Source organism: Typha angustifolia, chromosome 14 (assembly GCF_048772165.1).
Source record: "Typha angustifolia cultivar Huaian chromosome 14, ASM4877216v1, whole genome shotgun sequence".
Classification (NCBI taxonomy): Eukaryota; Viridiplantae; Streptophyta; class Magnoliopsida; order Poales; family Typhaceae; genus Typha; species Typha angustifolia.
The window spans coordinates 13,182,894-13,200,639 of NC_133252.1; the positions used below are offsets into that span (position 1 = coordinate 13,182,894).

At 39.6% G+C, this 17,746-nt stretch overlaps 3 protein-coding genes across 5 annotated transcripts; all 3 read right to left on the bottom strand.

The window, feature by feature from the left end:
• Nucleotides 1-246: 246 nt before the first annotated feature.
• Nucleotides 247-2,418, bottom strand: LOC140775953 (expansin-A4-like). Its single transcript, XM_073119457.1, has 3 exons — nucleotides 2,171-2,418; nucleotides 1,764-2,082; nucleotides 247-1,036 (listed from the first exon to the last, which is right to left on the bottom strand). The coding sequence occupies exons 1-3, from the start codon at nucleotides 2,322-2,324 to the stop codon at nucleotides 727-729; spliced, it is 783 nt and encodes a 260-aa protein (XP_072975558.1). The 5' UTR covers nucleotides 2,325-2,418; the 3' UTR covers nucleotides 247-726.
• A 3,769-nt stretch (nucleotides 2,419-6,187) lies between these two features.
• LOC140775460 (ribonuclease II, chloroplastic/mitochondrial) lies at nucleotides 6,188-12,931 on the bottom strand. 3 transcript variants are annotated; one of them, XM_073118768.1, is made up of 15 exons: nucleotides 12,466-12,931; nucleotides 12,060-12,222; nucleotides 11,798-11,911; nucleotides 11,643-11,720; nucleotides 11,430-11,561; nucleotides 10,820-11,041; nucleotides 10,432-10,614; nucleotides 10,285-10,347; nucleotides 10,043-10,149; nucleotides 9,804-9,953; nucleotides 9,544-9,703; nucleotides 8,828-9,223; nucleotides 8,014-8,238; nucleotides 7,234-7,417; nucleotides 6,188-6,926 (listed from the first exon to the last, which is right to left on the bottom strand). In XM_073118768.1, the coding sequence occupies exons 1-14, from the start codon at nucleotides 12,735-12,737 to the stop codon at nucleotides 7,301-7,303; spliced, it is 2,382 nt and encodes a 793-aa protein (XP_072974869.1). In that variant the 5' UTR covers nucleotides 12,738-12,931; the 3' UTR covers nucleotides 6,188-6,926; nucleotides 7,234-7,300. The 3 variants fall into 3 exon arrangements, with proteins under 3 accessions (XP_072974869.1, XP_072974871.1, XP_072974870.1); XM_073118770.1 differs by having other exon boundaries at nucleotides 6,192-6,926; nucleotides 12,060-12,158; nucleotides 12,466-12,598; XM_073118769.1 differs by having other exon boundaries at nucleotides 6,194-6,926; nucleotides 12,060-12,219; nucleotides 12,466-12,929.
• Nucleotides 12,932-13,601: 670 nt separating this feature from the next.
• LOC140775461 (RHOMBOID-like protein 2) lies at nucleotides 13,602-17,634 on the bottom strand. Its single transcript, XM_073118771.1, has 6 exons — nucleotides 17,108-17,634; nucleotides 16,171-16,334; nucleotides 15,247-15,410; nucleotides 14,899-15,158; nucleotides 14,101-14,227; nucleotides 13,602-13,914 (listed from the first exon to the last, which is right to left on the bottom strand). The coding sequence occupies exons 1-6, from the start codon at nucleotides 17,434-17,436 to the stop codon at nucleotides 13,792-13,794; spliced, it is 1,167 nt and encodes a 388-aa protein (XP_072974872.1). The 5' UTR covers nucleotides 17,437-17,634; the 3' UTR covers nucleotides 13,602-13,791.
• Between the last annotated feature and the right edge of the window lie 112 nt (nucleotides 17,635-17,746).

The window sequence follows — 17,746 nt, forward strand, 5'->3', positions numbered from 1 at the left end:
CCATGCGTCCTGCAAAATAACTAGTTTCCAAGAAGCAGCTCTAGTTCTACTGGCTCACTATTCTGAGTGGTCCTAAAGTAGGACTGTCCACTGGATCTTTTGCAGCTTCATACTTTAGAACATGACAAATATCTCTAATATCAGGACTCATTTAATTTATACTTTTGCTTGGTATGTTTGTTGGTGAATTATTAAATGGCAACCTTCTTTAACTGCAATTGATGTATGTAAATAAATAAAGAGAGGAAGACAAATGTAATACCAACAAGCATTACTACTATATTAAAAGGATAATTTTAGACACAATTGAGACATATATATGAGCAGCTGCGGGCTACGCTCCTTTTTTTTCTCGAGTACTGCAGCCACTTCAGCCGTTGCATTTTAAGCCTAATAATAACCCCCCCACCCCCACGCACTACCTAAGGACCAATAAAAACACCACTCACTCTCTTCCACCCTTAGCAGTCAAAACGACACAATTCCACTCTCTTTTGCTTTCACACCGACCAAAAAGAAAGAACCCAACGACTCGGACCAACACCCACGCGACTAAAAACATGGCGCGAAGAATACAATACTTAGTAAAACTCGAACCAAAAATTTTTGAAAAAAAGGGGTAAGAAATTAAAAAAAAGGGGGGGGGGGGGGGGGGGGGGGGGGGGCGGGCGGGCGGGCGGGCGAGATCGTTTGAAATTTTCCCGCCATTGTTGCAGCTTTGGAATCTCAGAAGTGGAAGTTCTTGCCCTCGAAGGTCTGGCCGAACTGCCAGTTGGCAGGGGCGATGTTCCACGAGGTGGAGGTGCGGCGGTCGCTGCCGGTGACGCGGAAGGAGAGGGATTGGCCGACCAACACGGCGTTGGATTGCCAGTTTTGCCCCCAATTCCTCGACATCGGCATCCACCCAGTCCGGGAGCCCTTCACGCTCGCCCTCACGATGTCGCCAGCTCCGGCGACGTTCGAGATCAGAACCAGGTTGAAGTACTTGAACCCGTTGATGGTGAATCGGATTCCCCCCGACTTCCGACACGGCACCCTGTAGATCGAAACAAAATAAATATCAGCTAAAATAAAATAAAAAAAAGAAGATATAATTATTTTATTTTAAAGGATTTAATAAAGGAGGGGTATAAATGTCAGCGTGGCCCGGGAATAAGGGGGTGTTAATGGATTGGCCATGGACGCGTGCGTAGGGCAGTGTGCCCTTCAAGGAGGGCCACCAGTAGTACCCGTGTTCACGCGTTTTCCTGTCTTCTTTTTTTGAGGTGACCGTGTTGCCCCTCTGCGTACGTATCTGAGCCTACGAATTATTGTCGGGGTGTGTAGGGTATTTTTGTCATTATGCGTCGCGAAAAAGAGGGCCTCACGGGTACCCCGAAGGGAATGGAGACGAGTGTGCGGGATATTAATGATATCCGGGTCAGATGGGGAAAAAAGAAGAAATTTAAATACCTTTAATTGAATTTTAAAGCATAAATAGTTTTAAAATCACAAAACTAGCCCTATAGGAAGATATTATTCCTGATGCTATTAAGTACGGGATGACACGAACCGTAATTTCGCACGAAAACAGGGCAAACCTATAGACATGTGAAAGGAAGAAGAAGACACTTCATACTAATTACAAAAACGAGAACCGAATAAAGAATACATCGTACTGTTCGACGAAATGCTTCACCATTTCGTTCGCTAGTAGGAAGCTAAAACTACAGCTAGAGTATATTTTAGGGAGAGAGAGAGAGAGAGATGGAAAGAAAAAGCACCTGCGATAGGAGACGGGAACTATTCCAGCGCGGTACTCGGCGATCTTAAGGAACATGGGCATGGCGAGATCAAAGTGAGGGCGAGGAGGATTGCACCAGCCACCATTATCCGACGGAAGGGCATAGTTGGGAGGGCAAAAGTTGGTCGCGGTGATTAATATAGACGGACTCCCAGGATGGCACCACCTTGGGTCGTCGGCGCACTTTATCTCAAAGCACGAGCCGCAGCTGAACCCTTCGTTGAACAACGCCGTGCTGAGCGCCGCCGTCTCCACCCCATACCCCTGGCTGTAGAGATTCCCGTACCCACATGCTCCTCCTGCGAAAATTTGCAAAAATGACTTTAGATCTTGTAAACGCTAGGCAATGTGGGATGTGGGTCAAAGAGGAAAAGAGAGGAGAGGTACCCATTGTGCCGGAGGCGTCGCTGCCGCCGTAGAAGGTGGCGTGGGCGCTTTGCCATGCCCCGCCGGCGTAAACGCCGGGAATGCGCGCTTCAGCTGGGGCCAAGAAGGAGAGTAGAGAAGCGAGAGCAAAGAAGGAGAAGGCCGCCATGGCCATTTCTTTGAGAGAGAGAGAGAGAGAGAGAGAGAGAGAGAGAGAGAAAGCAGCGTAGAGGTAGTAAGTGTGTAAGTGGAAGCGATGTGGGGAATAGAGGGAAGGGAGGGAGGGGTATTTATGGAGAGTGATAGCAAAATAATGGCAGTTGGAGTAATTAATGCTTTTCGTGGAAGTAAAAAGGGAAAGGGGTATGAGAGGAGTGCGATATGGAAGCGTTTTTGTTAAGGATGAGCGAATAAGATTTGATGGCTCATGATTCCTTTCTCTATGTCTTTCCACATGATGGCAATCCAACGGCCGTGATTACTTCTGTGCGAAAGTGCACGTAACACCCTAGATTTAAGCCCAATTGCATTTTCATTCCCTTCGTTGTCACTACTAACAAGTCGCACAGTGTAAACTCGGGAGAAAACAGGGGTGTAATGTCTAATTTCCTCAAATATTTAATGGAGGTAACGCCGTAAAGGAAGGCAAAGCGGAATAGGGACTGCTCCGTAATTTCGTCGAAATGCCATTCGCGGGGGGACGGACAAAAGGGAAAAGCGCGAGAGGTCGAACGATCTCAAAACGCTCGCTTTGCTTCCATCGCAAGTTGTGCCGCCACCGACGGCTCGGATACGATGCCTTTTCGACGATTTATTTACCTCCCCTTTTTCTTTTTTTCCTCTCCCCCAAGCCCCCTTTACCCACTCGCTCAAAACTCCACTCCACTCCACTCTACTCCACTCCACTCCACTGGGTTTTCAATTTTCAAACTTCAAAATTAAACCCAAAACCAAAGCAAATCAAACCAGCCAGCTAATTTTGAGTCAAGTGTTCGAGCTGGGTCTGGTGGACCCGCGGCAATCCGTCCGTATTCTTCGGCCCATATATCACGGCTCAACCGTACGTGGGGCCTGCCTCGAGCCTCTCGCCCCCACCCAACCACCTGTCCACCCTCCCCGGGCCCCCACCCATTCCCACTAACCCCCACTCGTTCTCGAATGCATTTATGCATGCAGCCAAAGAGACGCGTAATATGACCTTCTGAAGTGACCCGATCCAATTAACCCACGGCACCATTTTGTCTTGGTTAAATCTTGTATATTAATTCTTATTATTATAAAAATCTTGCCACGTCAGATATTATGCATCCAATCATCCGCACCGGAGAGTGATCCAAATCGGTCAAAAGAGGTTTTACTTCCGGCTCGAGTCAAGTAGGTTGGTCCGCATGGTGCGGCGTCGATTGGGCGAGAGGAGGGATTTAGGCGCCAGGGTGGACCGCACCTTTCCACGTGGCGTCCTCCTTGTCAGTCAACAATAGCGGTAGGTTGGCCTGCCGGTGACGAAGACTCCACGCACCGGCAGCTCGTGTGAACGATTATAGATTGGAGTCGGCTTAGAGATTCGTGCCGCGATTTATTCCATCTCCTGATGCTATTATTATCTTGTATTTATTTCACATCACAAGCCTAATCATGGAGTTAGTTAGTGGAGATAATATTAATAATAACTAAACGAGTGTGGATGTGTATGCATGGATGGACCATACCATGCCATGCCATGCAAATATGCAATGCATCTACCTCCACGCATAACATTCTCACAGCCGTTATCTTATGCCTGTACGTGGATGTGATGGTGCACATGCCATGTTTTACGACTTCATGTCACATCATGGTACGACATTCACTGTTAATGTTCATATAAATAGTGTTAACACTTTGCTCATGGTCTACTTAAAGTTGGTGATCAAATAGTTAACGTGTGATATTATATAAAATGATGGGGAGAAATATTAAACACTTGTTATTAGTCAACTTCAGGAGCAAAGTCTATATATATATATATCCAAGTTTCTAGTATCTAATTCCCTCAAAATTTAAATAATGAACAGGAGACATGTCTAAAGACTATGAACATGAGAACATGTGCATGCCCACTTCCTTTGGTCGTTCATAATCTCAATATTTTCAACGGGATGTGGCTGCCTCCAAACTTAATTAATTCATCTACTGATCTTAAACCTTTGTCTTCTATCCACCATTCTCTCATGGATTGGATGCATGACGACGTTTGGCAGCGATTCTTGTATTTATTTTTATGTGTTAAAATAAAGAGTATAATATATGAAAAAGGGAGGCTCGTAGTTACATTATAAGTAGATAGGATGAGAGTTGTCCGTCCTAAAACTAAATACAGGGGCTCAAGGGGCAACTTTATTATTCAAGAATAAGCTTCAGGGGAGGAGGATTAGGTTCTCTGGCATAAAGTTAACCAAGTTGACGTTCTTGGGGGTTAGATAGATAGATAGATAGACAGATAGGTGGAATTGCACCGAAAGCAATCTCTTTGACAGATTAATATCAATAACTTTGCAATCTACTTCATTACTTTTTGAACCAAAGGCTGTTTTTAATCTTCTAGACTTATTCTCTTGTCTTGCTTGCCAATGGTTCTCATCCAATCTCTCCCTTCCAAAAGCTGAGAGCCCCAAAAAATCCTTATCATTTTATATTACTTTTAAAAGCAAATCTATGCATAATGAGAAGAATCTTCTTAATTTTTTTTTCTTTTATATATATTTATGTAAGCTTATAACCAACTTAATAAGACAAGCCTAGCCTCAGTCAATAGAGCTCTTGATTGTAGAACCTATGTAGATTATTATTTTTTATTTTTATTTTACTGCAGGCTGAGTCAACCAACAAACCTTTAATCATACGATGCCTAGAAAAATTTACAGGATAGAGAAACAATGGCGTTTCTTCTTTTGTTACCTTGTGGGATCTTTTGGGAGTTGGAGTTTGACCACACAAGGATATGGCTTCTAGTGTTTGGCAGTGACCTTGGATGCCTGTGCGATTTTAACTCTCTCTCCAGTTATATATGTATATATTTCTATTCACTGTTACTGAGAGTGAAGTCACAAGTGACAGAGTTTGACATCATCTTGCCAAAACGCTTAACATAAGAATCCAAGTCATCAGAGTTCATTGTGCAAGATGGGTACATTGTGAAAGAGCTTAAGCTGCCATTAATTGCATGATGAATATGGAGTCATGCATTAAAGGTTTTATTTGAGCTTGGTGTGATATTAATGCTGGGGAAATAGATTGAGGAAGCTTCGCTTGTTCGTACTCGGTAGATGCAATTAATGGATTCAATTTCAAAGTAGACAGAAACAAAGCAATACCTCGACTTTAAGCAGTGAAGTGTGGGTTAAAAGCACTCAGCTACTTTAAATACATACACTGTTTTAGTAGATCATGACTCCATGCATGACATAATTATAAGTTAGATAGAAAAATAGATCTTCTAAATGATACAATATAACACTCTTTAGTAAAAAAGAAATTAAAAAAAATATATATTTAAACTCATGACCTCTGTCATGAGTACTGTGATCTAATTACTTTCATCATACTTGCTATAAGTTGTAGCAGTTATGGTTCAGTTTATGGGCATGAATAATAAGTTTTTAAGAATGAAGCACGCGGTTTAAACAGCAATTATACCTGTAAGCAGAGGATGCAACAGAGAGGGCCCATGATAATTATATTGGACTACAATAGTAATTATATCATATCCTAACAAGTGAGACATAGTTTGCTGAGAGGCGAAGATTAATAAACCAACAACCATAACTGACAAAAAGGAACACGACTCATTAATCCCAGCATTGTCAAATTCTCACGCCTTATCGATGTTATAATTGTGATCAGCAGACATCATCCATGATAGCCAAGACATGCACAAGCAAAGGCTCTGATAATAATAATAATAATGCAGCTTTTGTTTAGGAAAAGCGAGATTTCTTTTTAAGGGACATCAAGAGTACAGAGAACTTTTCATCATCTCAAACTGTTAAAGATGATATGAGTGAAGACAAAAAGCTCCTAATTTGTACACAAACAGAAAGAAAAAGAAAAATATCAACTTACATGAGATGTTACTTGACAAACTGTACATAAGCAGCTGCAAGGAAATGCATTCAAGAGTTTTAACATAATATTTTACACATCAAGGGACGTTGTTAGGAATTGGTACAAGAGGAAGTACCTACAACTGGGAAACCAGGATCAGTTATCTTCTCTATGCCCACATAAAGAACCCGCCCCCCCACAAAAAATATGTATCATAAGGAAGTCCCATCACAAGTTCAGATAGTTTACCGCCCTATTTAGCCCCACCTTAAAGAAAGAGGAATCTAACTTACAGATACGAAATGTCATTTACTAACTCTGGTGCAAGGTATAAACTGCATATGGACGCCATAATCCTGAACTGGTAACCCAATTTGCAGTGAATGCAGATGTCCGTCTCTTGCAGCAGATTACAATCCAGGACAGGGAAGTATATGCCTCAACGACTTGATGCTTTCCTAGCAGCTTCACTGTTCATCGAATCCGGAGGGCAAAAGCTATGGTGCAGCCCCAATTAATACACTAGCTCCAGCTTTAGAACAAAATTCAGAGTGTGGTTTCATAGTAGAAGTAGACTAGGTATTAATGTGATCATTGATCACACCACAATTGTCACAAAACGCTGAAACTCGTACCAGTCACTTCAGCTGGAAGCAGTCAAAAATATGTTGCTCAAGCAGATATAGTGAAGCTTCTGTGAGAACACAAAATTGGCACAATCAGTACTTCTCGCTCAGTAAGAAGGTAAGATGGCAATTTTTTTTTCTTCTTTTCTTCTTGTTGGAAGCTAAAATGCTACTAATCAGTCAATATGATTGGCAAGAATAATGATCTGCAATCATACTCACTTGATTTATAGGATTTTCCTGCATATTTCTTGCATTGAATAAATAAAAAATAACAATGTTTAAACATTCCTTGCAGTGGATATAATTGGGAAGTTGCTCATAAGAAAAGAGGCTCCAAAGAAGAGAACTTCTAATTCATGAAATTTCACTTACAAATCCTTATGCTTCAGGCAGATCCAAGTGCAACAAGGACGACTCGAGTACCCTGTCCTAGCTCATCTTACACTTCTTTAACAGAAAGGACATCATCCCGTGGATGAGCCTCTTCCACAACAACTTCTATTTCATCTCCAATCTGTTTCCCAAGTGAAACTGCTGCAGAAGCTTGAATTCCAACCTGTAGATACAGTGTGATATCATCTATCCCGTTCCTCAATGGAGAAGTTGGGGAATTTACTCAAAGGCAAAATGAAGCATCAAGATGGAAAATCCAAGATGAGAATCACAAAGTGAAAGACTATCATTGACTTTGTTTCTAAGCCTGATGAGAATTAGTTACAAATATCAGAAACTGGCTAAAGCAATAACATGTCAACTAAAAAATGCTGCCCTGCGTGTGACATTAAGTAAATGACTCACAGCCACGAGAAAATCAAAGCTCACCAATCCATTCGAAATGGTACATGCTAAATTAATAAATGGAAAATCCAATTAATAATACCAAATCTAGAACACTAACCTGGTAATAGGAAACTAAAATGATGGTGAGAGTTTTGAGAGAAGGCAATTTTGAAAAAAAGAAAAAGTGATGCAGTATACTGACATACATTTATTTTTAAATAGAACAGAAAATAAGGCTGAGATGAATAGGCACCATTATCTAAGTCAGAAAAAAAAATAATAATAACATTATTTTGCAAAAGATGAAACAAGCAAAATTTGAACCCTCTAGAGCATCAACCTATCAAATAATAAGCAAAAGCCATAACTGACCTCTACCAGAAGCAGAGCTGCAAGCCGATCTTTGATGAACCTCAGGATCAAGGCATTAAACTTTCTTTCCTTTTGTTGTCTTCTCAAGTACTCCAACAACCAATATCTTAGACTGCTGTTCTGAAGCCTCCTAGCTACTTTCACATGCATATTAACAAGACATGCCATTCCTTCTAATTCACCAGCTGTGAAAGGTGGAGATTCGCCTCGAAGAAAAGCCTTTACCTGATTATAGAAACATAAAGTTTCAGAGTGAAATTTACAATATTTCGGAAATAGAGTCCACAAAGGAAGACATTGCAATATAATCTATTGGGAAACATTAGTATTATCAAGGTATCAAACTTCCAGAGATAGAAATTAAGGGATGAATTCTTTTTGGTTTTAAAAGAAAAATAATATTTTGCAGTCTAAGGCTTTTGATATCCTTCCATTGTCTTAAACATATTCTCCAATAATATTACATCAGACAAGACATGCAGGACTTTAAAGGGAAATATGTAACAGATTACATCCTGTTCTTCCATTTATTATTACATGATCATTTAAGAATTACCAGTGTATTCAACAATATTTAAGCACGTTATAAATAAATTGGATATATAAAGTGAATCAAGAACCTCAGCAGAAAGCAATTCTTATCTCTTATATATAGGATATATGCATACACCTGATAAACAAATTCAGATAGTATTTTTGCTATCAAATGTGCTAACAATAATGAAATAGCTGTTAATGGATATAATCAAGAAAAGAATTAATCAAGTTCCTGATTAAAAATGCAACTTGCTTCTCTTAAATATAGGATACACACCTGATAGTGGGCTAGAAGATCAACGTATCTTCTAATGGGAGATGTAAATTGTACATAACCAGGAACACCAAGAACACCATGGCGTATAGGCTTCCTATAATCCATCTCTGCTGCTCGCATGATCTTAACATACGCAGAACTCCTCACAGGGCCTTCAGGAAGGTGATCAAATGCTGATGCGGACATGTTTGATTGGGGTTGCCCCCTGTATGGCAATGGGATATTGTTGTAGGAACCAAATGTGGCAACAACCTCCCCACAGAGTATCATCATCTCAGATACAAGTCGTACAGCAGGACCAGCTTGGTCCTCAACATACAGAGTAATGGAGGGTTCAGGATCATCAGGATTAGCCACCTTGATGCGTGGCTCTATTGTGGCTGTGTCTATTGCACCCTGTGAAGTTTATGTTTAGTTCAATTAACTAAACATGTATCAAGAAGCATTATGCTAGTGGATGCATATAACAAAGAAATTATATCAACTTTCCACATTTATTGCTGGATTCATGCGGACATTTAAAAATGCAAAACCTTTTAATTCTTCTTTCCAGGCACTTTAGATGCCAAAAACGATCTTCAATAACACCTTTTCAGTTTCGTTAATCAACTAATTTGCTTTTCTTTTTCCTAATTTTGGCATGCTAATTACAAATGGATAATACATGATGGAGTCAACCAATGATGATGCAGCATGATACTTTACAGGTTAATTACCTGGTTGCGACGCCATTGTAACCGGAGGGAAGCAGCTTCTGAAAGAATTCTTAATTCAGCCTCCTCTTCCAAGTTCAAGTGAAGTAACTCAGATGCACTCTCATATGTTAACATGTAGGTCGGTCTGATCAATGAGTTGTCTATGGAATATTCTGCAATACTGTGTACTTGCAAATGTGGTAAATTTGCTTCCTATTATTTGTCTTGCTTACATAAACAGAAAGTGAATTGCAATATGAGAAGCAAGCATCTAAAGTCACCTGCCATCTGGGCGCAGTGTCACAGAAACACTAATTGTCTTGCAGATTTTTCCTTGCTGCAAGCTCATGCCCTCCATAGCAAGCTTTTCCGGTAACATTGGAAAGGTAGCAGTTGGCAAAAATATGGAGGTACCTCTTCTCATTGCCTCTCTAATCACCAAAAATATAACAATTTTCTTCCAACAGATGAGATTTTACATAGCCAATGGATAATAGTAAATAATGAAAAAGATGATAACCTGTCAATTATGCTCTGAGGTTCAACCAAGCTTGTAGGATCAGCAACATGAATCCAGATTTTTATCCTACCATCTGAGAGCCTTGTTGCACTAAGAGCATCATCGAGCTGCATCATCAACAATATCTTTTAAATGAGAAGGATTTAGTTGTTAGGATTGACTAGCAAAGAACTTTTCAGATATGTAAGAAGAATCATGTAACATCTTGACAATGCACAAGCTATGGACAATACAAAGGTTACCTCGTCAGCCTCATCCACATCAATTGCATATACTTTCAAGAATGTAAGATCTTTCCTGATGTGCTGAAAAGCAAATCCAAATCTATAAACTTAGCATACAAAAATCATCATAGTAAAAAATTACAAAATACTTATGGCTCATTAAACCTCATCAGGATCAGAAGATTGTGCCAAAAGATCTTCAGCAGCTGACAATACTTCGCCACTATATCCAGTACGAATGTTGAATTTCAAGAGATCAAGATTGACATGAACAGGGAAATATCCAACATCAATAAGAAGGTCTATTGCAGCTGATGAAATCTTAGATAGTCCCATTGCCTTGAGTATCTGCAGAAATGGCATCCAACCAGTACATTTTATGAAGACGATACATGACAGTCTAAATGTTAGACACTTGGATTCTATTGCATTAGCAGAAAGTTTTTCCTTGAGAAACCAAAGAAAGATGGAAGAAATAGTGTTTACACTGATAGGATAACAATTACGAGATACACAAACCGAAACAAAGCCACAAATTAGTTGGATATATTACATTTCCTGCTGTTTTTCTTTGGTCATCATTCTTGCAGGCATCAATGCCATAAGCTTCAAGAGACTCAATCTTCTGTCTAACTTTTTCCTCAACAATCCATGAACTTTTAGAAGGCTTAGAGTGTGGAGGCATTGCCTTTGCTGAAATAAGCAGTTGGACAAATTCTTCAAGCTCCTTCTCATTCGCCTCCTTGACAAGCTTCCTGTGTAAAAGTTCCTCCACCTAGAACCAGAAAATGAATATGTGACTTTGTTAGAAAAAAGTAAAAAGCCCATATTAGAGAACAATAAACTGAGATGATAGAAGTTACACATGCATATCTACGAATAGTGTATTATGCCCATTCCGTTGATCCTAATGCCAGAATAGCAAACAATAGTATGTGCTCTAGACATAAAAAGAATCCTGAGAAAATTGTTAACTTGTTGAATTACGAAGCCACCAGTGAACGCACATATATTTGAAAGGACCAAACAGAAGTCAACCTCAGTCAGGATGTCAAAGCAACTAACTTGAAAGCGTGTTAAAAGAGAAAAGACCACCAATCGGAAAATTAAATAGCAATTAGATCAGGAACTTAACATTGGCCTTCCTCATGTAAGAATTATACCTGAATGGTAGGCCGAGGCTCATAAACAGGAGAAGAATCTCTTTTCTCAATCACATTAAAATATATTTCATCTCTTGACAACAAGAGATGTGCACAGTAGCTTTCAAGAGGATCGCTGCTACCATATATGATCTGAAGAAATTGCAAATAATCATATGACAGAATGATAAACTGCAACAAAAGTCATAAAATCTTGTCCAAAGGGACTTGTACCTCCGCTAATTCTTCCACTGTCACTGACTTGTTCTTCTCCAGGAGCTCCACCCAAGCACATTCCAGTATAGCAGGGTCCTTTAACAGCCAGGGATGAATATTTAGAAAAAATAATTACGTGTGCTAGAATAGCAAGTCCATATTATGAAACTTACCAAGATATCTCGAGCTCTCTGCGCAAAATCAGCAATATCTGTGTGGTCAAAATTTTCAATTCCAGGCACAATATATGTGATTTGCTGAGGCTTTATTGAGGATATTATACCGTTCTATTTTATCCACAAAAAAAAAAAAGTATAACTCAAGATGCAATAGGATACCCCAAAATTATATGCAGAGTAAATAGAAACTTAAGTTAAAACTGAGCGGCCACCTAGTGGCCCATTTAACAAACTTCAAGGTTGTTTCTATTAAAACCTGATCGTACACCATCCAATTTTTCTTCCCATCAGGTTTTGAAGCGACTGCAAGCAATGATTTTTGGGAATCTTTCCGAAATTCAAGCAATGCTCCTTTCTGCAAAGTTTTCTTTTCCAATTTAACGTCAAATAACTCCTTAGTGCTGGATAAACCCATCCTGCTAACATTTATGTAGCATTAATATAACTTATGACCAGTAATTCAAGTTGATCAACAACCAAAAATCCAAGCTGATTAAAAGTTACAACTTTTGTCTAAAAAGATCAGATTCTCATATTAAACTAATATAAGAACGATATAAAAATACCATGCAGATTATAGATAGTTCAACACTTCTAACATGTAAGTGAAGTTCCACTGCGCTCAAATGTAATTCTAATAAAACGAAAGAGATGAGGATTACTTGATAGACGCCCGGACTCGTCTTCGGGCGCGAATCTCTTCGAGCTCCTCCATGACGGATTCGACGAGGCTGTGGGCGAAGCGGGACCGGCTACCGCCGCCATACCCGAGGGCAAGGTTACCAGAGAAAAGCCCCGGAGGCGGATGACCATAGAGAGCGGAAGGACGGAGGTGGAAGAGGCGGAGGGAGAGGAAGGCGCAGAGGGGAGGAGAACCAGCGGAGCGGAAGATGGAAGAGCCGCTCACCGCTCTGGTCGCCATGGGCGTTCTCATGAAGGATTGGAAAAGGAGATATCTAGGGTTTCATGGAGGCAGAGAGCTAAGATTCCTCTCTTTAAGCCAAAGTTGGTGATGTTTTATCCGGTGGGAGTGGTCGGCAGCTCGAGAATTCCAGGTCCGGATTGGAAGATAAGCCGCAACAAGAAGAAGAGAGACGCTGCGTTGTACCGAAGAAAGGGTTCTCTACAGTGAAGGTTGTACGTTGTTGTTCACCTCCGCCAATAAACATTTGCCACTTAGATATTCGAAAGAAAAATAATAAAAGATCTCACACCTGGGCAACCGTTCTGTCCGTGGCTATTTAAGATTTTTAGACTCATTTTAAGATTTATGTATCTTTTGTATCAAACGAGAGAGTTGCGAGTTGATATATATATATATATATAGTTGACTATTAAAATCATATAAATACTTTATTATTTTCAAGGAAATAAAAATCGTATGATACTGATTATTATCTAATTATACTCATTTTGGATATTAAAGATTTCAAATGGTAGAGAGCACATCTCTTCAGCCACTACGGTTTGACGGTCAGATTTTATCAACTCATAATAAAGACTGTGATCGAAAATATTGAAGTTGATTCTTGATGAATTTTTCATAGTATTCGTATATACGCATGTATGATTTGAACAAGAAAGATTTGTCTTTTTATCCAGTCTACAACAAATAGGTTTGAGGGTAAGAATTTTTTTTATAAAAAATAAAAATAAAAATACGGTCACAAATTACAAGCTCTCCCTCCCCCCAACGATATCTCACAGCTAGCTACTAAGATAAGTTGACTGCAAGTTAGACCTGAGAGTAATGGGAGCCGGCCCGAAATATAAACCTTCATGGCAAAGAGTCGAATGATATCTATAAGAAGGATGTTATACAAAATGATATTTGTCTTTCTTCTGAAGTTTTGTGTTCCATTCTACGCAAAGTATGTCGTGTCACATGCAAACATATATACTGGGTAAAGCTATAAGGTACCGAAGCACAAGTACATCCTAGCATCTACATACAGAATCATTTTAGAGAGGCAAATTTTGGACCCTTCTTAACTGCATTGCTGGGAACACAACTCTGTAATCTGAGCATCAGATGCATTAGGTAAGAAGTAGCTTTGGGATTTTCCATTTCCTCCGCATGTCAAGTTCACAGTATTCCCATCTATAAGTGACTGCGAAAAAGAAATACGGATCAAAGTTATAGAGAAAAAAATATCATATTAACATTTTTATGCACCTCTAAATCATGGCTGCAGATCATCCAGCGCCTTTGATAAAACATTACTCCACATAACAAAACAGAAAAGAGAAGGCATCTGCAAGGTGCCTGTGCGCCAATACAAGTCAAAGAATCTTACCGTGCAATATGTTGGTGATGAATTGCAATTCCATTTCTTCGTCGGGATACAACTTAGATAATGGCACCAGGAACAATGATCATTTCCATTGACCCCTCGAAATAGCATAACCAGACCGACAGTGAACCTACAAAATTTTATGTAAAACCTTCCGTCAAAGAGAAGCAATTGTCAAATGCAAATATTTGGATCACCTAACAGCAAAATAGAAGAAAGAAGATGGAAAGAATTAAATCCTCTAAACATTTGATGAATGAAAGAGTATGATATTTGTTAATAAATTTCTAGTCTTTTCTTAACAATCCAACAATTATCTGACCTAACTTGTTACATTAGTTAGCTTCCCACTTCCAGATAAAAGTGTCGGTTAGCCAATATGTAGTTGAGAACCAGTGCAAATTCTGAAGTTCATACTTCATACTACAAAATAATGTCTCAAATGTGTCAGAAGGGCTTATTAAGTGGAGTAAAATAGCTAGCCCAACACATGGTTAGAACTATTCAGAAGAGGCTGTTTCTCAGAAATGACTGCCATGTAAGAACTCATAAAGTCAGCTGTAACTAGATAGAAAATGATTTATCATTGTTTCCACGAGTTTATATGTTCCTAGTTGTCACAGAAGCCACTATGTTCAAAGAGATAAAATGAAATAATGAATTCAGAGATCCAACAGTAGATAATGAAAACCTTTCTTTCTAAATAACATTTTTTGTGAAATCAAAAGGCATGTGGGCTTATCAAGCAAAGATGTTGGCACATTGCCATTCATAATTAAGAAATGATCTTCAGTGACTTACCCAACAATTAGAATGATGGCAGCGAGAATCAACAAAATATACTGATAAATCTTGTGCTTCTGTCTAACTGGACCTGTATGATATCCAGTAGGAGCATGTTTTTGGCTGACATATCCAAAGTGAGGGCGAACCAGAAAAACAAAACCAACAAGGAACCCCGAGACAAATCCTCCGATATGAGCAAAATTGTCCACATGGGGGAGTAATCCAAGAGCCAAGTTTACTACTACTATAAAGACGAGGGTCACCAGCGCTGCACACTGACAACAGAAAATGGGCATCAGAGAACAGAACATACTGCAGAAACCCAGAAACTACTGCTGCTGAGCAGCATAAAGAAATGACTACCTTATTTGCATATATTGTCCAATTAATTATAAGTTCTGAAAGCATGGCACCAAGTAATCCAAAAACGGCACCCGAGGCACCAACTGAGATACTGGATTGGATGAAGAGAGCAGACAACAAGCTCCCACCAAGCCCAGAAATGACGTATAAAAGACCAATTTTCACTGCATAAGCAGAAAGAAATATTTTAAATTACTCCTAAACTATGCATAAATTATAATATAGAATGAGATACAAGAAACACGAGGATATAGATCAAAGCAGCTATTGCAAAATCTTCATGAATGGTACAAAATTCACTTAAGAATGTATAGAGGCATGCTGCCATTGGATAAAGAAAGAATGGAAGATTAACTGTCATATAAGAAGTTCCTAGAGGTTGATAAAAGATAAAAATCCAATAGTGTAATACATATCAGAAACATCACCTCTGGCAAGAACAGATTAGAGATCTAGTGATCAAGATCTTAATTTTTGCAAAAAGAGGATCAATGGGAATGATATATGCATGTTTGCCAGCTCTTGTTAATTATAGACTACAGAGGAACAATTTTTGTGCTCCAATATATGTCTGGAATGTCCAGTAGTACTCCCATTTTTTTTTTCACAACATAGTTAATTGACCTGCTAATATGAAAGGAGTTATTTGGTTAAACCACTGCTATATGACCCAAGTCATCTTTATTGAAATTATCAAAAACCTCAAAGGAGAAAAATCACCACACAAAAGTTGTTCCACAAGTCCATGAATATCACAGAACAAACCAAAAATATAAGCAGCAAGAATCAATGGAAGCAGAGAGACAAAGATTTATTCATTCAAAGAGATGCTCCACGGTACAAATGCAGCAATACTAGTCTAAACTGTTTCTGTAAGAAAAATACATCATAGTACTAATTGAATGAAAATTATTCATCACATACCAAACCCAAACTCTTGCTCAAGTTGAATTCCAATCACAAGAAGACTCAACATATTGGCAAGTATATGAACAACCCCAGCATGTAGCCAGATGCAACTCATCAGGCGCCATCCTTGGTGCCCTTTAACCACTCTATTCACATCTAGAGCTCCCATCTTCACCAACCTGATAAATTTGAACATATGAAGTTATTCAAAGTTCCTATCCTTCTTATCAGCGTAAGTACAATAAGAGAAAACTCGTGCAATAAGCTACTTTTTTACTTCAAGATTCCCAGTTAACACTAGTGGGTAATAAACAAAGCATTGTAATTCATCAAAGATCAAGTTAGACTTTCAATTATTCATTCTCTTTATTTTTGTGTAATAGTTTTGTCCCCAATTTTATTGTATCAACAACTTTAGTCTGAGCAAGCTCTCCTTCTGACTCTTGTTGAATCAGAAGGGAAAATTTGTTGTCCAAGCACCAAACCACATAAATATAAGAGACACAATATTCTTAATCCTTAATATCTTCCTGCAACCAGCTACTAGAATCCCCCAAAATCTACTCCATCGCTTGTCAGGGTAAAACAAGTAATTCCACTGGAGGATTTAGTAACATAGCAGATGCGAGTTGATTCCAAGAAGAGCCAAAATTCAACTAGAAAAGTCAGACTTCGAAGGACAAACCAAATGGAGAAAGCATACATGATCCCTATAATTGGGCAGTCTTCAACAATCAAAATCGGATCTTTCTTTAAAATAACTAAGCTAAATTAACCTCAAGGTATCAAAGAAATTTACAGAAAATCTAGAATCCATAAATTCCGTTGGCTTCACAACACTTACTAATTCTTAAGTCATCAACTATCTCTTTGATTCCAAAATCAAATCTTTCACCATTCCAACCATCTGACTGCAAATTTAGAGGGAGAGGAGAGAGTGAAAGAAGCTTACGTAGCAGAGGAGGGACCGAGGAGCGGGTTCTCCTTGGTGGGCTGGAAGGCGAACCTTCCGAGGAATCGAGCGGCACATGACTTGACCGAATTCTTGGGGCAATTGTTGATGTACATGGTCACGATGAACAGGACCACGTTCGCCACCACGAAGATCGGCACCAGCCATGGCGACCACCTCCGAAACGGCCGTCGAATTCTTGCAGGCGGATCCCCCCTCAGTGGCGGAGAGGACGGAAGTCCGGGCTGAGTAACCTCGAGGGGGTGGACGGAGTTGTCCCCGCGCTTTGGTATCTTTATCTGGACCTCGCCGCTGGTTTGCCTCCGCATCCGCGAGGAATAAATTGCGCTACCCACTGGGATAACTTTGTTCCGCTTGTAGATAGCGAGGAAAAGTTATCCAATTCTTCTATCGGATAAGAGAGGTTGGGATGAAAGAGGAGCGAGAATTAGTACTGGAAAAAAGAAGCATGCAAGAGAGAAGGAAAGGAATACTTGAAGGTAGGAGATATGGTGGGGCACGGAACGTAAATAAAGTGGGAATGGAGGGCATAGGATGTCCTTCATTCGCGGGATATGGGATATGCTGTACGCAAAACTGTACGAGATACGAAATGCAGTTTTCCCTCACATTGTCCAT

Coding starts and splice junctions, on each gene's coding strand:
- LOC140775953 (XM_073119457.1), bottom strand. CDS start 2,324: ATGGCCATGGCGGCCTTCTCCTTCTTTGCTCTCGCTTCTCTACTCTCC. Junction 2,083..2,170: donor CGACGCCTCCGGCACAATGG/GTACCTCTCCTC, acceptor AAATTTTCGCAG/GAGGAGCATGTGGGTACGGG. Junction 1,037..1,763: donor GTTCCCGTCTCCTATCGCAG/GTGCTTTTTCTT, acceptor TTCGATCTACAG/GGTGCCGTGTCGGAAGTCGG.
- LOC140775460 (XM_073118768.1), bottom strand. CDS start 12,737: ATGAGAACGCCCATGGCGACCAGAGCGGTGAGCGGCTCTTCCATCTTC. Junction 12,223..12,465: donor CGAGTCCGGGCGTCTATCAA/GTAATCCTCATC, acceptor CATAAATGTTAG/CAGGATGGGTTTATCCAGCA. Junction 11,042..11,429: donor AGCCTCGGCCTACCATTCAG/GTATAATTCTTA, acceptor TTCTGGTTCTAG/GTGGAGGAACTTTTACACAG.
- LOC140775461 (XM_073118771.1), bottom strand. CDS start 17,436: ATGCGGAGGCAAACCAGCGGCGAGGTCCAGATAAAGATACCAAAGCGC. Junction 15,159..15,246: donor GGACAATATATGCAAATAAG/GTAGTCATTTCT, acceptor TTCTGTTGTCAG/TGTGCAGCGCTGGTGACCCT. Junction 13,915..14,100: donor CATCACCAACATATTGCACG/GTAAGATTCTTT, acceptor TCTTTTTCGCAG/TCACTTATAGATGGGAATAC.